At 37.4% G+C, this 18,902-nt stretch overlaps 2 protein-coding genes across 5 annotated transcripts in view; both read right to left on the reverse strand.

The window, feature by feature from the left end:
• Positions 1–943: 943 nt before the first annotated feature.
• On the reverse strand, positions 944–9,287 carry LOC306852716 (uncharacterized protein). The gene is made up of 6 exons (XM_079389783.1): positions 8,874–9,287; positions 5,073–7,261; positions 4,902–4,995; positions 4,224–4,273; positions 3,999–4,068; positions 944–2,558 (listed from the first exon to the last, which is right to left on the reverse strand). The coding sequence occupies exons 2-5, from the start codon at positions 7,254–7,256 to the stop codon at positions 4,024–4,026; spliced, it is 2,373 nt and encodes a 790-aa protein (XP_079245909.1). The 5' UTR covers positions 7,257–7,261; positions 8,874–9,287; the 3' UTR covers positions 944–2,558; positions 3,999–4,023.
• A 764-nt stretch (positions 9,288–10,051) lies between these two features.
• Positions 10,052–18,902, reverse strand: part of LOC306852423 (myosin phosphatase Rho-interacting protein-like) — a 52,185-nt gene continuing 43,334 nt past the window's right edge. For 2 of the 4 annotated variants that reach the window (XM_079389212.1, XM_079389214.1), the window contains exons 17-24: positions 18,662–18,809; positions 17,654–17,771; positions 17,043–17,202; positions 15,596–15,706; positions 15,427–15,513; positions 14,324–14,486; positions 14,155–14,240; positions 10,059–10,919 (exon numbers count right to left, since the gene is read on the reverse strand). In XM_079389212.1, the coding sequence (XP_079245338.1) occupies positions 10,848–10,919; positions 14,155–14,240; positions 14,324–14,486; positions 15,427–15,513; positions 15,596–15,706; positions 17,043–17,202; positions 17,654–17,771; positions 18,662–18,809 (945 nt within the window). In that variant the 3' untranslated portion in view covers positions 10,059–10,847. Of the gene's footprint in view, positions 10,920–13,784; positions 13,854–14,154; positions 14,241–14,323; positions 14,487–15,426; positions 15,514–15,595; positions 15,707–17,042; positions 17,203–17,653; positions 17,772–18,661; positions 18,810–18,902 lie in introns of all 4 variants that reach the window. The other 2 variants (XM_079389213.1, XM_079389215.1) reach the window with 2 other exon arrangements.

Here is an 18,902-nt window from a genome sequence, read left to right on the forward strand (position 1 = left end):
AGTTAAATTCTGATTTTTGCTTTTGCAATCCTGGCTTCTTTTCTTGGGATTTCTTGCAATTGCGAAATATAAAAGTAAATGAAAAATGAAAAGATAAGACAAGTTTGAATTGTGAGAATTAAAGTCTCTCTCTGTGGCAGAAATAAGCATCCATAAATGTTATGTAGAAAATTATATTTATATATTGCTAGCCATAATAATCATGATGAAACTATATGTGACCCTGGACCACAAAACCAGTCATAAGGGTCAATTTTTCGAAATTGAGATTTATTAATCATCTGGAAGCTGAATAAATCATCTTTCCATTGATGGATGGTTTGTTAGGATCGGACAATATTTGGCTGAGATACAACTATTTAAAAAAATCTGTAATCTGAGGGTGCAAAAAAATCTAAATACTGAGAAAATACTGATCAAAAATGAAGTTAATATATTTACAGTAGGAAATTTACAAAATATCATGGAACATGATCTTTACTTAATATTGGGGGTGGAACAGTTAAACCTTTTCATGGTTCCGGGTGATGACGGAATAAATGCTCATATTCCAGCATAAGGTCCTCGCATTGAACAAGAGTGAATGGTTTGTCCACTTTTTTTTCCTCTTTCCTCATTGCTGTTGTAATATACTGGGAAGCCAGAATGCGCATCCATTAACAGAAACATACATTAGCCGAACCCTGTTTGTTTTACGTGTTATTTATAACAAAGCATATTACACATGCGTTGTCAGATTTAAGTAGAACCGTGTGTGGAGAACCGTGCAACCCCTACTTAATATCCTAATGATTTTTGGCATTAAAAAAAAAAAATCTATAATTTTGACCCATACAATGTATTTTTGGCTATTGCTACAAATATACCCCAGAGACTTAAGACTGCTTTTGTGCTCCAGGGTCACGTGTGTATAAATACAAATAAGTGTCCAACAGCACATTAGTCAAAATAAAAGAAGCCAGTTTATTACGCTGACCAACTGGGTTTAGTCAGTTCAGGATAAATACATTTTGGGGTAAGAATGTCAGAAACAACACAAAAGAACCCTGCTCAACCCTGAGATTAAGATTGGAAAAGATTTAACGTTTGAGAAAAACAATGCAAACAAAAAAGGATTTTGGTACATTTGGTATGATGCTAAAATGTGAGAATTCATTAAAGACAAAAAAAAATAAAAAATTAAAAAGACATTTGCACAAGATTTGTACAGATACAGTCCTGAACAAAAGTATGGCACAAAACCGGAGTACATTAACACTGACATGAGCAACATCACAGGACTCTACCTCTCAACACACACAAGCTGCCAAAGTACATCAGGCTGTATTTGGCACAGATTCATCTACACATAAGGTGCACTGTACATTTACAGAACGAGTCTCCAAACCCTGATCTCTTTCATCAAACGTAAAGCAAGTGCTTCCTGGGTAAAAGTCATAAATAAACTGATAGTGATTTGTCTTAGCAAGGCAGCAACAAATGAATAAACTGATTTTAGAAAATAATTATGGATTAACAAACAGCACTGAAGCATTTCACCTGAAGTTACAAATCCAAAAACGCTTCCTGAATCCAAAAAAAAGTTTCCAAACTTTCCTACAAGTAATTTCTTATGACATATCAATACTAATGCAGGCTTATCATTTACACTAGTTAACTGTCTACAACATATAGATAATGTAGAGGAGACGCATGTAAGTGCATAGAACTGGCTGTGGTTCAAATTAAGTTATATTCAGATATCTGATGAACTGGAACACTAATATTCAGCATTTACAATAAATGTTTGGATGCTGTGAATTATACAATTAATGTAATTGAAAATGAAGATTAAATACCTCATGTTCACAATGCAGGTACACGTTCACAGAGCGTCTTCCGCACATGACGTAAGTGTGTAAATGTGCTGATATGCTGGAAGAGACAGATTATCATTCGAGACACAGATTAAGAAACGCATTGAATTATGAACTAATCTTAGACAAAAAGAAATCATCCTCCTTTCCCGTTTTGTACACAAAGTGCCCTTGCTTGCTAACTGTTGGTTCCACAACTTTTTATGTTTCTTCATTTACAAAGAACTAAACATTTTTTTTTTTATGACTAGATGCCAAATGAATATAAAGTGTTGATTATGAAGACGCATTTATATTTTGACAAGCAGTATATTTAAAATTCAGTTGATAAAATTAATTTTCTTCATAAATTAAGACAGAATGAACAAAAAATTGATTTTAGCATTTCTTAAAAAAAAAGAAGATTTTGCGCCAACATATAAATATGACACATATTTTGTAAAATCATATTGGCAAGTAAGACGAACACATATGTTTGTGCTGTGGTTCTTCTGCTTTGAGTCTCTTAAATGTGCAATTCTCTCTGACTTTCCCCACAGTCCTCACATCTAACCTGTCTTTAGTGCCGTCTGTGTGATAGTGACGGGTGTTATGAGCAGTGCAACAGCAAAATTATTAAGGTGTATGGGTGTTGGCCCGTTCTGTCTGAAGGTCCCGCGGCCGGCGCTCACAGGAACACTGGAGATAGAGATCAACCGCACTCTGTGAGGACAGAAGAGAGCTTCACTAGAAAACACTCGATTTGCTGGAATACAAATTGTGCTTTCTATCATCTGAAACGTGCTACGAATTATAATGCAATTAACATCAAGCATGCAAAACATGCTCAAAGCCACACATTAATGATGAAAAGATGAAAAATCTAATTAGAGGCATTCATTATAAACATTTATAACAACAGAGTTTCTGCAGGTTTTATCAAGTCTTAAGACTCTTTTAAGACCAAGTAAAGACAATTTAAGGAATACAATGAATGGAACATGTCAATATGGTCTGCAAATCTGCATTTGTATGCCTGTTGCATTTTTTATGCATAACTATTACTACAAATTCTGATCACACTGCAAAATAATGCTCATCCTCAGTATGTTCGTCTTGTTTTTGAGTGCAAATATCAATACAATAAGATATGATAAGAAAAGCTGTTTTCTGAGAACGTGATCAAATGAGTTTATGATTATAACAACAAACATCTGCCAGTGGAGTCAGAAAAATCAACTTCATTCAAAGAGAAAGGGAAAGATTACCTGCCGAAAGGGTCAGACAGACATTTATTCTTGTTTTAAGAATAAACTCACTTCATTCAATCTATGTACTAGATAACAAAAAATACTGAGGAAGATATTCATGTTTTGCAGTGCATGCAACATTTAATGCCATTTTATGAATTTAAGACTTTCTGCATTACTTGGTAAAATGCTTTACAGTAAGGTTCCATTAGTTAGTGTTAGCTAATGTAGCCTATTAACATGACAATACATTTATTACAATATTTATGTTAGTTCATGTTAATTCAGAGCGCATTAACTGTTAACAAGCACAAGCGGTGATTTTAATAATGCATTAGTAAATGTTGAAATTAACATTAAGATTAATAAATGCTGAAGAAGTATTGTTTATTCATTCATGTTAACTAAAGTAGTTCTTACAATAGTTAACCTTATTGTAATGCGTTACAAATATGAATGTTTTAATTAATTATGTTGTGTTTTTTAAATTCATTACCATTAAAATTGAGTTAAATTAAAAAGTCTTACAAAATTAAGCCAAGTGCATCCAGCATTTTTGGTTTCGGTCCAGAAATGTCATTTCGGTGCAACCCTAGTTTATAGCATTTATAAATGTCTGTAAACCAAAACGCCAGAATTCTGACTTTAAGTCATTGGTCTCAAACTCAATTCCTGGAGGGCCACAGCTCTGCACAGTTTAGTGCCGACTCGAATCAAACACACCTGATCCAGCTAATCAAGCTCTTCAGGATCACTAGAAACTTCCAAGCAGGTGTGATTTGGAGCTAAACTGTGCAGAGCTGTGGCCCTCCAGGAATTGAGTTTGAGACCAATGACTTAAAGTCACGTGCGATTATTTTCCAGACAATTCAGTGCACATGTATCGAGTCAGTTAAAAGTGAAGCGCTCAAACCTTGCATAGCGTCCTCTTTCTCCTGTCACCTGTTGATTTGACGATACGATGATCCCTTAATGGACTTGTTCTAATGGATCAGACAAAAAAAAAAAAAAAAATCTGAAAAATTTGAGGAATTCACACAAAGCACAACATGTTTATAACATTCAGCATCTTAATTATAAAATATTGAAATAAAAATATTATGTATTAAATATTTTCATTAAATCATTTCACATATACCTTGTGCTTTCTGCATTTCATGGAGAAATTATCCTCGTTTAATACACAACCTTTAAAAACAGGAAATCAATTCATTTCAAAGGGTATAGTTCTAGAAAAAAGACAGTAGTGAAAACAGAAATGTATATTATATTTAAGTTTACATCATATTTTTCATGCATGGGCAGATTTGCATGTTTATTTTCCATGTGTGTCTGACCACAAGTTTGAACACGTCTGCTTAGCAAATGCAGACACAAAAGCAGCTGTTAACAGGCAGACCGGCATTTTGATGTTTCGGACCACAATGCAAGGTGTGTGTTTGTGTGCAGTGTTAATTTGGTCGACGATGACGAAAAATATTCGTTACCAAACCTTTTTTCTGTGACTAAGACGAGACGTTGACGAGCTAAAACTAATATCCGATGATAAAAACTTTGAAGATTATATATAAAATAGCAACCAAAATAAATGTTGGTAACTGCAGTTTGACTAAAAGTAATGACTAAAAGATGACAAAAATGACTACTGTTACCTTATGAGTAATGACAAAGATGACTTTTCGTCGACTAAAACTATGAAAGACTCAAATTACTAAAAGACTATTAAGCATTTTCGTCTCAAGCTAAAGACTAAGACTAAATCAAAAATGCCTGCCAAAATTAACACTGATGCAGAGGACTGCTGATGATGACTTACCGGACTGCAGTGCACATGTGTAGTGGTATTTGTTCGGGCAGCCTTTGAAAACGCAGCCCAACGTCGCTCCCCTTCTTTGACACGTCGAGCAAACCTATAAAAAAACAGACATTTGAGTGTCATTACTGAAGGCTTCTGAGCATTAAAGAATCTGTGTGTCTGAAAGCTTACCGACGCTTTCGCCAACTTGACCGCATTTTCCAGCCCGTGCAGCTTTCCCCGAACCAGAAAGACGCCTGCGGACCATATCGCGCAGTCCTCATGGAGCCAGTGCTCATTAGCGTCGAGAGGAACCACGGGAGGACTGAACCAATCGGTGTCACCTTCCATCCTGGGTCTCTTAGATGAAGGACTATTGGACAACTCGCTATCGCTGGTCCAAAGAGACTCAGTCCATCTGCCCGGAGCAACACGTTTCCCTCTAACAGACGAGTCTGAGTCACTATTTTCCTCTTCCTGTGGGATACAAACCGCTTTAGAGGCCGATTTGAAACCTTCAGGGTAATATGGTCCATGCAGGTCTCCGAGGTCCATTGCATTGGCCGAGCCGCCGCAGAGACAGCAGACCAGAACATCCCTCTGTGACACATCCACACAGACCCGACCGTACTGCAATCCAGGCGTCGCTGGCATCACACCGGACGCAAACCCACCACACGCCTGCCGCTTGCCCTGCTTGATCCGGACGCTGTCCTCGGGATAGTTGACCACCGTACAGCTGGGGAAGTCTTTGATCTGCATGCGCACGTAAGGCGCGAAGGTCTCATCCCGCACATCCTTCTTCTCCTCCTTGTAGTTGAGACATTTGAGTTTGATTTCAGGTTCCTGTGGCGAGAAAAATGACGCACGGCCGACATTGTGTATCTTTCTTTTCCGTTTGGCAGATTTCTTCAGGCCTTGTTGAGCCGGTATTGGTTGCTTGACTGGAACCGAATTAAGGTTTCTTATCCTTCCGGAGGATTTTTTCTTTGTGCGTTTTACAAATGCATCTATCGTCTTTGCAGAAGTTGAGGTAGATAGTGTGGCTTTACGTCTGCTTGAACGTCTGACGTCGGTTTCTTCTTTCTTTTTCTTCTTTACATCCGGCACATTGCGCATCCTTTCCAGCACCTTTTTCTTGGACTTGCTGTTCTGAACTTTTCTTTTACGAACGCGACTCCTGATGGGATGGATGTCTTGAACAATGGCTTCCATTCTTACACCTCGTCTAGCTCTCGGAGGCAGTCTTTTCCTCTCAAGCACAAGCGAACTGCCGCTAGACGGCAAATCATTGCTTGCTTTGAATGCATCCGTGTCGGTTTGTTCTGCAGATGCATCGTTGACATGCACGGACTCTGTGTTGCACGTTTTGTCAATTTTCCCTGTTGGTGTTTCTGGCGATTCTGTCTCAGCTGCCTCTGGCATTGTAGAATCAAACTCCTCTTCTTGCTTTGCTCCACTCGGAGAACTCGCGGTTTGCGGCAAAGCAAAAGCATCCTCTATTTGCTCCGCCGACGGAGACTCAGGATCCAAGGGACTAATGAAGTCTTGGTTTAACGAAATGGCAAAGCCATTGTTCGGTAAAACCACCGGCTCCTCGGATCTGGAGATGAGAAAGACGAGCTCAGGATTGGCGTTCCGGTGTAAACCGTCTGCGTTCGCGCCATCGTCCTCCGGTAATCCTCCCTCGAAGGGTCCGACGTTCCACAGGCCATTTGCAGCTCCGTTCTGAAGCTCATCCACGCTGATGGGGAACCTGCACTCGCTGGGATCGGCTTGTAAAGATTTGAATGTTTCCAAAGCCAGGTTTTCCACATCTTGAATATCCGGAGGTTGTTGAAGGTAGCATAACGCCGCCATGTTTTCCACGACCTGAGCCGGTGACATGAAGCCAAACTGATCGCAGGCCGTCAGTCCGACCGGTACGGACACCTGCTGGAGACAGTGTTGGTCCACTGAAAGTGCAGCATCTCCAGCATCCGTCACCAGCTTTCCGGCATCATACGTGGCGGGATGCAGCGCAATCGCCTTGTTCAAGGAAGGAACGCCGTAGATCGGGGAATGCTCGGAGAAGACGTGTGACCGGCTCACGTAGGAGAGCGTGACGGTCGTGTTGGAAAACGCATTATCTGGTTGGATCTGGTCTGTGGGAAGCGGAAGTGGTTCAGGGTCGGTTTCGGGAAGCAACATCCCATTGCTGGTCCCAGGATTGACGAACCAGCCCGGTGTCTGGACGACATGCAAAGCGTCGATGGGGTTGGCTTTCAGAAGGCATTCCTCTGCGTTCCTCGTCAGATCGAAGATGTTTGGGAGGCTGCAGGTGGAGGACAGATCCTGAGGCTGTAAACCATCTGAGTCGCTGGGAGGCTCTTCCATATCAACTGAGAGCAGAAACATGAGGGTCAATTTTATTAATATGGCACCATTAAAAAATGCAATTTGCCCGATCTTTAACAAAAAAAAAATATTTCATAAAAATTAAAAACAAAAAAAAGTTGCATTAAAAATGCAAAAGCTAAAATAACAACAACTACAATAATAATAGTAATAATAATAAAACTGGGATCAGAAGTTTTAATTTGGACTTGAAAATTGCTGGGAGGCTCTCAGAGTGCCAATTTTATGTATATAAAATTTATTTATACAAAATTCACCACATAAATATTTAATTTAAAATGCAAAAGCTAAAATAACAAATAAAAATTATGTTTTAAAACCTAAATTAAATTCAATAATATAGATAATAAAGCTGGTCATATGCCAAATAATAGAAATAGATCTTCAAACTGGATTTGAAAATCCTGAAAATGATGTTAATGTTGCTCTAAATTATCAACATGACTTAATCACATTTTTGAACCACTTTAGATTCATGCAATCAGTGTCGGAGCCATTTGCACCACAGCGGAAATATTACACAACAGCTACTGCACACTGAAAAAAAACACTGGGCATGATTTTAAAAACCCTAATGGTCTTTAGTCACACTTGTGTCTTGTAAGTAGGGCAACATTTTCTTTATTTCTATTCCTCACAAATTTTAAATACCTTTGTTCTTTAACAATTTAACTTACTGTATTAATTGAAAATAATATTAAATATTTTTTCTACTATTTGTATTATTTTATACAGAAAGAAATGGTGCTAATTTGGCATATAATACTGTGTAGGACTATGAAATACAAAATATTAAAGGATAAATATTACTGAAACAAATTAAAGCACATTTTATTATTAAAAATGTTAAAAATGTTTTTTTTCTCCCAATCTATTGACGAATAGCACAAGGTAAATATTTACCAGGGTAATGAATGATTACTATATTAGTATTTTAATATAGACCACAAGTAATATGTAGCAAAAGCATGGTTTATTTCTGGTTGCAATGGTTTAACACGGGTTTTTTTGGTTTAATTTGTAGTAAAACCATGGTTTATTTTCCTAAGGTTAGTGTCTGGATCCTTTATAAATCACTTTTGTGATTTAAGTATTTGATGTAAAACCGCAAACTCATGACGAAGCCTTAATTAAAGGCCATAACAACCTGTTTTAATCACATTTAAGAGCTTTAATGGATTTATTTATCAGCGCATGAACAGCATGACACTCCCGACCTCAAATAGTCATGTTTTATCTCCAGAATCAGCTAAATCGGTGTCTTTTGCACTAAACAGCATCACTCATTATGATCTGGATAACGTCCAGAACTGTCAAACATCTCCAGACCAGATTTAATCCGGGTTCGTCTGGTTCTTCAGGCGTCGCTTTTCCTCTGGCGTTTGTTATGCTAACGTTAGCATAGCAGGTTGTTAGCATGCGGGCTAATATACATTCCGAGAACAATAAATAACGCTCACCGACGCGTCCAGCAAATGTAAGTCGTTATGAATCCCAATTAAGCAGCGCAGTTAATCAGAGACGAGCGCTGGAGAAGCACCGCAGGCTTTCGTTAGCATAGCGAGCTAAACAAAGAGCGCGCGCGCACAGACTCACCCGAGCAGATGCATTTATTCACGAAACCATCGCAAACTCCATCCCGCTGGAGAGAAACACACTGTTTCAGGTGCAGCCGCTTGTGTTTGAGTTCGGACTGAATAATGCATGAAACGGGAGCTTCTCATACTTTGGGGCTCCAGTGGTTTTGGTCACGGCGGAGTCGTGATGATATTGCGCAGCATTATGGGACTAGTTGTAGTCAGTCCACTCAACAGTGTAGTTATTATGCGACACAAGATGCACCTTTAAAGCCAAGCATTGTGATGCATCTCTTTGCATTTGTTTAATTCAGGATTCACACACATGAATCTGTAAGAGTTGCTGTATTTGAAAGCATCTTCCAGGTCTGGAAAACACATTTTGAAGTCTTCCAAATTTTTAAATGATTGTTGGTTCCTTTAAAATCAGTGCAAAAAGCAAACACATGCCCTGCCCTGCCCCCCCTTCTCAAATATTAAAATAGGTTGCTCATTGACTTATTGTGAATAAAAGTAATTCAACAAATAATCACTTGAATTTCATTTATTGCTTTTTTTTTTAAATTATCTTTATTAGATTCAGGACATTTTAATAAATTAGATTTTTTTTTTAAATTAACGGATTCGCATCCCTAATTGTCATATTTCATTTATAAGTACATGCCTTCTTATAATATAAAAAAGCAACAATACAGGGTTTCTGCATGTTTTATGAAAGTAAATTTAAAACTTTTTAAGACCAAGTAAAAAGCACTATACATCAATATGGTCTCTAAATGTAAATGTATAGTTTTATCAATGCTTTAAAGTTTGAACATATAACCTTCAACAGATTTCTATTACTTTTAAAAAAAAATTCCCAATAAATAAATACAATACCACTACAACTTTTACTGTACCTTCTGATCACAATGCAAAAGTGAATATCTAGTATTTGATCTTGTTTTAATGTCTAAAGACTGCCAAAAAAACTTTCATTTGCCAAACTTAATTCAGAAGGAAAACTACCTTTCATCTCCCACTGCCAGATATTTCTTCTTGTCTGAAGTATAAACTTTTCTCAAAAAATAACTTGCTCTTAAAATGTCTTAAATTTGTACCTGAGAAAAAAAAGATGTGCATGCAACATTTAATGCAATGACTTTCTGCTCTCTTAAGACCCGCAAACACCGTAATATTAATAAATGACAGATTAATCCGTGCAAAAGAGGGTGCAAAAATATTTATTGCTAATAAACCTGTTGTCAGTTCGTGTACATTTGCAGTATATTTACAATAATGTATAGATGAATGGAAATGTGAGACAAAAATTCATAACATTTAAATAAATATAATGGACTGCCACTGAACAACACTACAGATTTTATCAGCTTGAAGAAATAACAAAAAAAAAAAAAAACTCCCATTCACGTGAGTGGACCAGTATTCATTCATAACTTGTTCATATACTTTAGAGCAGCCCAACCCCTCCCAGGTCTGTTCCTGTGTGTTTTACGTTTAAAACATCCGGAGATGCTGCAGAAGGTCAGCGGTTAATGATGCAAGCGTCGACTAAATGCAGCTATTTTTTATGCATCCCATTTCACTAAAACAAGAAAGAGCCGGAGGAAACACGCAAAGCGTCACGCGCGAGCCTGAAGCCGTGATGATTCCTGCCGTGCCAATAATCTGTAGTGTCGAGTCATGACGTGGGTTACTTCCTCCACTGGCGATTCACACAAACTAAAGAGTTAAAACAGTAGCTTACACAGTCGTGTTTAGTGTACGCATGATAGATGCTTCATTAAAAACAAAGTATTTACATTAAGACATGGCAATGAAAACAAACCAACAACGTCACAGTAACTGAAGTGCATGAAATGCAGACTATAGACATAAAACTCAAACTTCATACCATGTTTAATATACGCTGTAGCTGTGACCAGTGTGTCTCTAAGTGATTAATTATTGGGCTAAAATACACGGCGCTCTATTAACATGCAGCGAGGCCGTGTCAGAAGTCCTTAGTGTCCTTGTTGTCGAACAAGTGAAGTCTCTGCTCCGCCGTCAAACCCTCCTTCAGACTCTGGAAACGCAAACAGAGAGACTCAAATGTGATGCTTTGAAGCAGTTTCTGTGAGCATGTTAATAAAAACAGGGTTTCTGCAGGTTTTATGAAGGTTGACTTGTTCAAAGGTCAATTAAGGAACACAATATGTGACCCTGGAGCACAAAACCAGTTATAAGTAGCACATTTGTAGAAATAGCCAACAATACATTGTTTGGGTCAAAATGAGCGATTTTTCTTTAATGCCAAAAAACATTAGGATATTAAGTAAAGATCATGTTCCATGAAGATATTTTGTAAATTTCCTACCATGAATATATCAAAACTTCATTTTTGATTAGTAATATGCATTGCTATTGACGTAATTTGGAAAACTTTAAAAGGCGAATTTCTCAATATTTTGATTTATTTTTTGCACCCTCAGATTCCAGATATTCAAATATCTCGCCCAAATATTGTCCTGACAAACCATACAAAAATCTTATTTATTCAGCTTTCAGATGCTGTATAAATCTTATGACTGGTTTTGTGGTCCAAGGTCACATATGTAAATATGATCTGTGAATGTAAATGTCCAGAGAGTAATGCATTCAATTAGCAACACTTCAAAGTCTGAAAATACAGCTTTCGACCATCTCCATTCATTTTAAGCTTTGAATAACTTCTGATCACACTGCAAAAGCGCTGTTCTGCTGTACTTCTGTCTTGTTTTCCAGCGTGAATGTCTAAAGGATCTTAAATTAAGATACATTTACTTGAGAATCAAAATGATCGAACACGTCATTTTCTGTGATATTGATCCAAATGAAGCGAGTTTATGATTAAAACAAGAACAAATATCTGCCAGTGGAGTCTGAAATATCAGCTTAATTCAAAAGGAAAAGTTTTCACATCCCATTGACAGAAACTCACTTAATTGTGTTCAAACATTTTTCATCTCCAATAAATGTATCTTGATTTAAGGATGTTTAGATATTTGAACTGGAAAATGACAAAAATACTGAGGAAGATATTGATGTTTTGCAGTGCATGCAACATTTAATGCCATGACTTTATGAATGTAAGACGTTCTGCTCTGATTTAAGACCTTTTTACGGTCTTCATTTGTGGAAGACCTGCAAAAGCCCTGTTCAAAGCAACTCTTAAAAAAAAAAGTCTTATATTTTCTTCATGACACATCCCTGCTTTTTCATTGAATTTAAATCAGTGACCTCAACAAAAATGACAGAAGTGTTCAAAACTGCCAGCAGTGCCACCAATAAACTCCAGTGACACACACACACACACACACACACACACACGCCGTGAACTGCCGCAACCGGTCCTGTGAAACAAATGAATGCATGTGGAAATGCCCTTGAGTCTATGAGACACGCGTCTGATGAACATGAGATGACACGGACAGCCCTTCGTTCAGCAAGATCACATGCACCATGGCAGAAAATAATCTGATCTGTTTGTCTGTCAGTGAACTAGAGCTGAGCGATGTGGCCACAAATACTATCACAATATCATCATTTGTAAGTCGCTTTGGATAAAAGCGTCTGCTAAAGGACTAAACGTAAATGTAATAATCACAATATTCATTTAGCATTAACGAGGAAGGAAATGCTTCCATATGTTTGTTAGAATCAATGTAAACATCACTCGTTTGTTCACATTCAAACGACAGAGTAAGATACCTTTTAATTTAGGGCACCTCTTCATTTAATTTTCCATAAATTCTGTTTTACATTTAATTTATTCTGGATTCGGTGTTTTGTGATTTAATACAAATCAAAAATGGGTGTCTGGTGAAATTAACCAATAAAACTGTAAAATGTAAATCAAATGGGAAATATAACAATTCATTTACAAATAAAAAAAAGCTTTTTTTTGGTTAAATAAGATGCTGTACAAAACTGTACAAATTACATGAATGAAAAATATATTGGTTGTATGACACTCCATAAAAATAATATTATTTTATAATAATATATAACATAATATAATTTCTTCAAATTAAACTGAACTTTATTTTGTTGGCTTTGAGTTTTGGTGTGTATTTGACAGCAGTAATGGGAGAAAATATGTTTACAAAGCTTTGAATCAACTACTTAGCAAAATGATTGATTATTTTGAAGTAAGGAAACTCCTCAAGCTGGTCAGAACAGTGTAAATGCAACAAAACCCAGGCCAAACATGCATGGAAACTTTACAAACCATTGCAAAGGTTTTATTGAAAGTATAACATATTAAATGCAATTAACAAATAATCAAATACCATTAAATAAGAAGTGTCTGTATAATATGTGTTCAATTATTAATTTTCAACCAGCCAACAACAGGCTATTAACAACTACTCTTCCTTTTAATTATGAACAATGTCTACAAATTTATAAAGTCCAAGATCATGTGAAAACTATAGTAGATAGTAGACAATGAACTCTTGTTTACTGAAATCACATGACTCTGAAAGCTTGATACATGCTCAAAATCACTGGTTGAATCACCACGGTTTCGTAGCTTCAAGAAGCAGAGTTTGAAAGCACCTATCACTACTTGACGGTAGTTTTTGTAAACTAAGTAAATGGCGTAAAGCTGCTGAAGTGACTCTTGGAGCAGCTCTGGAGAGGAAGTTCATGTCCTCATATACTGAGACGAGCGTCACATGTGTCTGAGTTTGTGTAATACATGAAAATACGCAGAACATGCAGACTACAGACACACACTGACAGCTGCTGCTGCTGTTAGATTCATCCAGATCCACTAAAAACAGCCAGAGCTTATCATCGCTTTATCATGATCTCAATATGATACGGGTTATCGCCCAGCCCTAGCATGAATGCCTCTGAATGATGCATGGGGAGTTCAGCGCATTCGCTCCCTTCTAAGGGCTTTTACCTAAAATCAGATGTCAAAGGTCTTCAGGTTTAGTCTTTAGCTGTCCCAGGGCATGTCACGACTCACAGACTGGGAACAGAAGGAAAAACAGAGGAAACACACACACACACACACACACACATACATACACACACACGGGACTGTGTGTTAGAGGAGGGAATGTGCAAAAGACATTGTCTTACCGCTATCTATCAGGCTTTTTCCTGGACAACAAAACACAGCACACACACAGTTCAGTTCCTGACTGTTCACAAACAGAAGCTGCTGTATTTTTCTTAAAGGCAACAACGTGTTGACCTGAGGGTGGCAGTGTGAGCTTAACTAACTCTTATTCAACACCAGAGGACTGAACCTGGGTGTGGAAACATACCTTTGATCTCATGGTGCGTTCGGAGCGTTTGGCTGCTGCGGCCGCCATCTTTAAAATGTCAGGATTGCTCTTTGACTTCATAATATCTGAAAGTCACGACAGCCGGTCGGTTCATAACATGCACATGAATGTATTTGAGTGTGGGTTGATTTCGAGGCGAGGGTCGTACCGTAACCGCTGCGCTCCACGTCCTCTAGCGTGGGTTCCCCCAGTGCATCATGGGCCTGCTGCAGCTGCTCGCGCAGTCGGCTCAGATCGCGCTCTGCTTTGGCCCGTACGATGCTCAGCTCCGTGTAGATGTCCTTATATTTATCGGTTGCATATTTTTTATCCTATCAAGAGACGTGACACGTTAATCAGCGTACATTCTTTCATCAGATTGATAAAAATTCAGGTCATAAAAACTGTTAAGTGGTAAAACAAAAGGCTTTATGGTCATTTTAGGAGATCGTAAATTTTGGTACAAAAAATAGTTCATTGGATTTAAATTTATTGGAATTTCAGCTTCACAGGCTATTACACGGCAGATACAGATTCAACACAATAGAATAAATACAAACATTTGATACATTTCAATTTAGAAAAAGACTGGCCACATTTTATCTGTGTCCATCTTACAAAATAATTCACAAATCGCAATACATCCTAATGTGATGACTAAACTTCAAAAGGCGATGATGTATTTAAATAAATATGAGCGCTGCATGTACAAAGGCAAAACAGCAGCTGAATATTACAAATTTATGTCAAGAAAGTGATTATGATTTACTGATGATGAATTACGTCAGCGTTTACATTGTTATATGTTGTAGATGGTTGTAAGTGCAAGAGCTTCACATTTCAAAATAAGAGTCCCAGTGTATTCAGGACTGTTTATAATTAAAAGTCCTGCATAATACATAAAATACTTATTTTCTGGATATTACTGGTATTTTCTGGTTACACAAACTGAATCTGGCATTTAATTTAAATGTTAACTCACTCCGGGCCACCCATCGCTGGAAGGAAAGACTAAGAACATTTCAAATATCACTGACCTATAATTCTAATGTATTGATGCTATATTAGAACATAAACCAATTGCAATACATATGCATGTACTAAATAAAACATCTCTTAAATATTTTAAACTTGCATGTGTGCCACAGCCTGTGCATGTGTGCCAAAACGAAACAAAACCAACTGTCATTTTGAGACTGTATGAATGTGTTTTGTAAGGACATCCAGTATTAATTTTATTTGCGCAAGTCTTGAAAAAGTCGCAGCACTTACTCTTTGGGCAGTCTGGAGCTCATCTTTTAAAGAGTTGATCTCCTGCTTCAGATACTGCACTTCTGACTCCTTCACCCTCAACATTACCTGTGAACACAAGTGTGATGATGAGCTTTTCATTCCCAGGATGCTGTGGAAAAAGAGCAAGACATAAAGGGAAGAAACAGACCTCCAGCTCGTACAGCTCCTTCCCCTGTATGACCCCGCCAGCGTCTCCACCGTTCTCGCTCGTCATCGATCGCATCTTAGTGATCTCAGCTGCCAGACGATTGTTTAGCTCCTGCGTAACAGACAAGCAGCACGTTGGGGGGACAAAATCAGGTCTTATGTGCATCTGAAGTTGATTTATTGTGGCCTTACCAGCAGTGGTAATTTTGACAGCAAATTTTGATTTAGTCTTTTGACTAAAACGTCATTTATTTTTAGTCATCTGAACTGTTTTAGCTGACTAAATGTTAAACTGTAAAGCATTCATTAATAATTTATCTAAAATGTCCAAACTCATCATATACTCCTGGAGAAAACAATGTATTTACCTGTTAATATGAATGATATTGCAATGCAGACAGATTTAACTGATGTGACATAAAATGCCTTTTTCACTCTTTCATGCATACATTTATATGAACTAAATATAGATTAATACTAAAGTGATTCAGTCATGAGTAGTGAGTGATTCTCTCTCTTTTTTGTTGTTTGATTAAAGGGCACCTATTATGCCCCTTTTTACAAGATGTAATATTGTCTTGGGTGTCCCCAGAATGTGCCTGTGAAGTTTCAGCTCAAATTACCCAACAGATCATTTATTATGACATATAGTCATTTTTGGGGTGTGTCTAAAAAAGAGCTTTTGGTGTGTATCACTTTAAATGCAAATGAGCTGCATATTCCCGCCCCGTTTCCAGAAGAGGGTATTGCATATAAGTCTAAGTTTGAGAATAGAGAATCAAAACGGCAGGCCTAGTGAGACTGATTTGGTTTAAAGGGGATTAAAAAATGAAAAGTGGGTGGATATTTATTATTTTGCATAATAGGTGCCCTTTAACATTAATGAAACGGACAGTAGCAGGTTTATTAGGCTGCTGTCACTTTAAGACCTAATGCATGGATCCCATATACTGACACACATCTGATATTCTCACAACTGCTTAATACATAACCAACTCTGAATGCTCACCAAAATGGACAGTTTGACAATTTTGTGCGTATCTGTCTGTTAAATCACAAACAAGATGCAAAAAATAATTCAGTTCTCTCCCTAACATTTTTGTCTCATTTTCATTCATTGACGAAAAGGTCAATACATTTGACATAATTTGTGTCATTCAAAATAATTTTTTATTTAGTATAGTCTCATTTTTGTCAGTGAATAGGGCCCTGTAATATCCGTTTTATTTCTTTCCCAAATTTATTTTATTTTTTTCAAATTCCTTTTAAAAAATTTTAAACTTTGGATTCTGTTTTAATGGTTAAATTACATTTTATTAAAAAGCATGTCTAATGAATTAAAATCATGAAACTTATTCAAGTTAAATGGCAGTTTATTAAAAGTTTAACAACAATAAAAAAATCTATTTTTTAGGAAATTATTTGTCAGTGAAATTAGCACTGGTTACCTGGTTGTGCGCATTGAGTTCCTGGTTCTCCCGCTGGCACTGTCTGAGCGCTTGCCTCTCGGCCTCCAGCGCCTGGGCCAAATGAGCGTTTTCTAAGCACTTCTGCGAGTACTGCTCTGATAACACCTCAATCTCCCTCTGGTACGACATCAGCTCTTCCCTACAACACAAAAGCACATGCATTTTTCCGTTCAGCTGAAAGTGACAAAAGAGCAAGGCCTTTAAGTCTAGACAGAAGTACAGCCAAGAGCTTGAGGGTAGATTACGAGCATGTACACAAAGAAAGAAACCGTGCAATCACTCCAGATTTGGCATCTAGGCGCGTTGCCCCAGGATACACTTGGCAATAGAGGCAGTCATGCAGTCAGGCTTTAAACCCTTTATCCACTCCAATTAATGTAGTATGCAGAATGCACAATTCTTATTTGCGTATTGCAGCTTCAACAGTGAAGTCAGAAGAAAAGCATCATAAGCGAGGTACAGGTGTGGCTTTATAAACTCATTTCAAGCAATTCAATCTGAAGAGACAGTTGTTTATTTATCGAAAGAATGCAAAGGTGCGGCTGCGCTGCATTATGAGGCTGAAATAGCACAAAGGAATAACAACTGACTCGTGCTGTTTGCGGATTTCCTCTATGTCTGCGTTTTCAGTGTTGTTGTTGGCCTTGCGTGCTTTCTCCAGTTCCCGCTCAAACTCCGTCCGATGTGCATTCTTCATTGCTTCAATAGCTAATCAAAGAAAAACATCATTAAAAGGCTGTTTATTTAATAATGTGTCTTACCATCAGAAATTGGCATTAAATTACTCTAAATCTCTAAAATAGGTTCAGGAATGACTCACATTGAAAGTGTTTGCTGAGAAATACAACTTCCTAAGACAATTTATCATTTCTACCTGGAGAGGATTTTCTTTTTCCTGAAATGCTAGTTAATATTATGGTATTGGACTAAAACTTTCTGATCATTTGAATATTTTTCTTTATTTTTCCCCACCTTGTTACACTTTAACACTGATAAAAAATGACCAGCCTACAAAAAAAAAAAAAAAAATCATTATCATTATTAAATCACTATATTATTTCCAAATATTTTGTGTCAATTTTTTCCAATTAACAGGTTTTGTATGTTTTTTTTTTTGGCTCTGACTGATCATAGGCCTCACTGATCTGAGTTAATGGACAAAAGTGATCATTGCCAAAATTATCCACAAATAATGCTTTATTCCTCTCAAAAACTGAGTTTCATAAACTCAGAGGCCTCAGTAATTCCAAAAAGAAATACAAAACCTGTGCTAATTGAAATAAAACAAGGACTGAATCCAAGATTTGGTGATAATTAAGCATCAAATTTTAAAAGCCTGGTCATTTATGACTGGGAACCCCAAATTAGGTAAAGGATTTTCAGCATAGCACAAGAGTTAAATCAGCACAATTGACAATTTTATGTTTAAGAGATACTGGATTTGGGCATAAGGAGCATATTTTTATTAAGAATTTGCATGTGATTCTGGAAGGTCTATTTCTACACTGCGTATATGTAATCTGATCCCTGCGAATGATGACATTCAGCAATAGAATGACTCGAAAAGTCTTCTCCTGGCCCTTGTCATCCTTACTAACCAGCTATAGTGGCTGCGGTCTCTTCCTCCAACAGTCTCTCTTTCTCATCCTGCAGTTTCTCCAGTTCCCGCTGGTGCTTTTTCTGCAGCTCATCGATCACCTTCTGATGAGACTCTTCCATGGCAGTGAAGCCTCGTTCACACGTCGCCTGTAGGGAAATGCAGGAAGTGGCATTTAGTGCATCTCGTTCAGATCGATTCAAGTCTACTTCTACTCTGACAAGGACAACATTTACACAGAC

Source organism: Barbus barbus (assembly GCF_936440315.1).
Source record: "Barbus barbus genome assembly, chromosome: 32".
Classification (NCBI taxonomy): domain Eukaryota; kingdom Metazoa; phylum Chordata; class Actinopteri; order Cypriniformes; family Cyprinidae; genus Barbus; species Barbus barbus.

Bases quoted from the DNA above. Each gene is read 5' to 3' on its own strand.
- LOC306852716 (XM_079389783.1), bottom strand. From the start codon at position 7,256: ATGGAAGAGCCTCCCAGCGACTCAGATGGTTTACAGCCTCAGGATCTG. The intron at 4,274-4,901 runs GTAAGTCATCAT...CTGTTTTTAAAG, and splicing joins CACATGTGCACTGCAGTCCG to GTTGTGTATTAAACGAGGAT. The intron at 4,069-4,223 runs GTATATGTGAAA...CTGATCCATTAG, and splicing joins TGAAATGCAGAAAGCACAAG to AACAAGTCCATTAAGGGATC.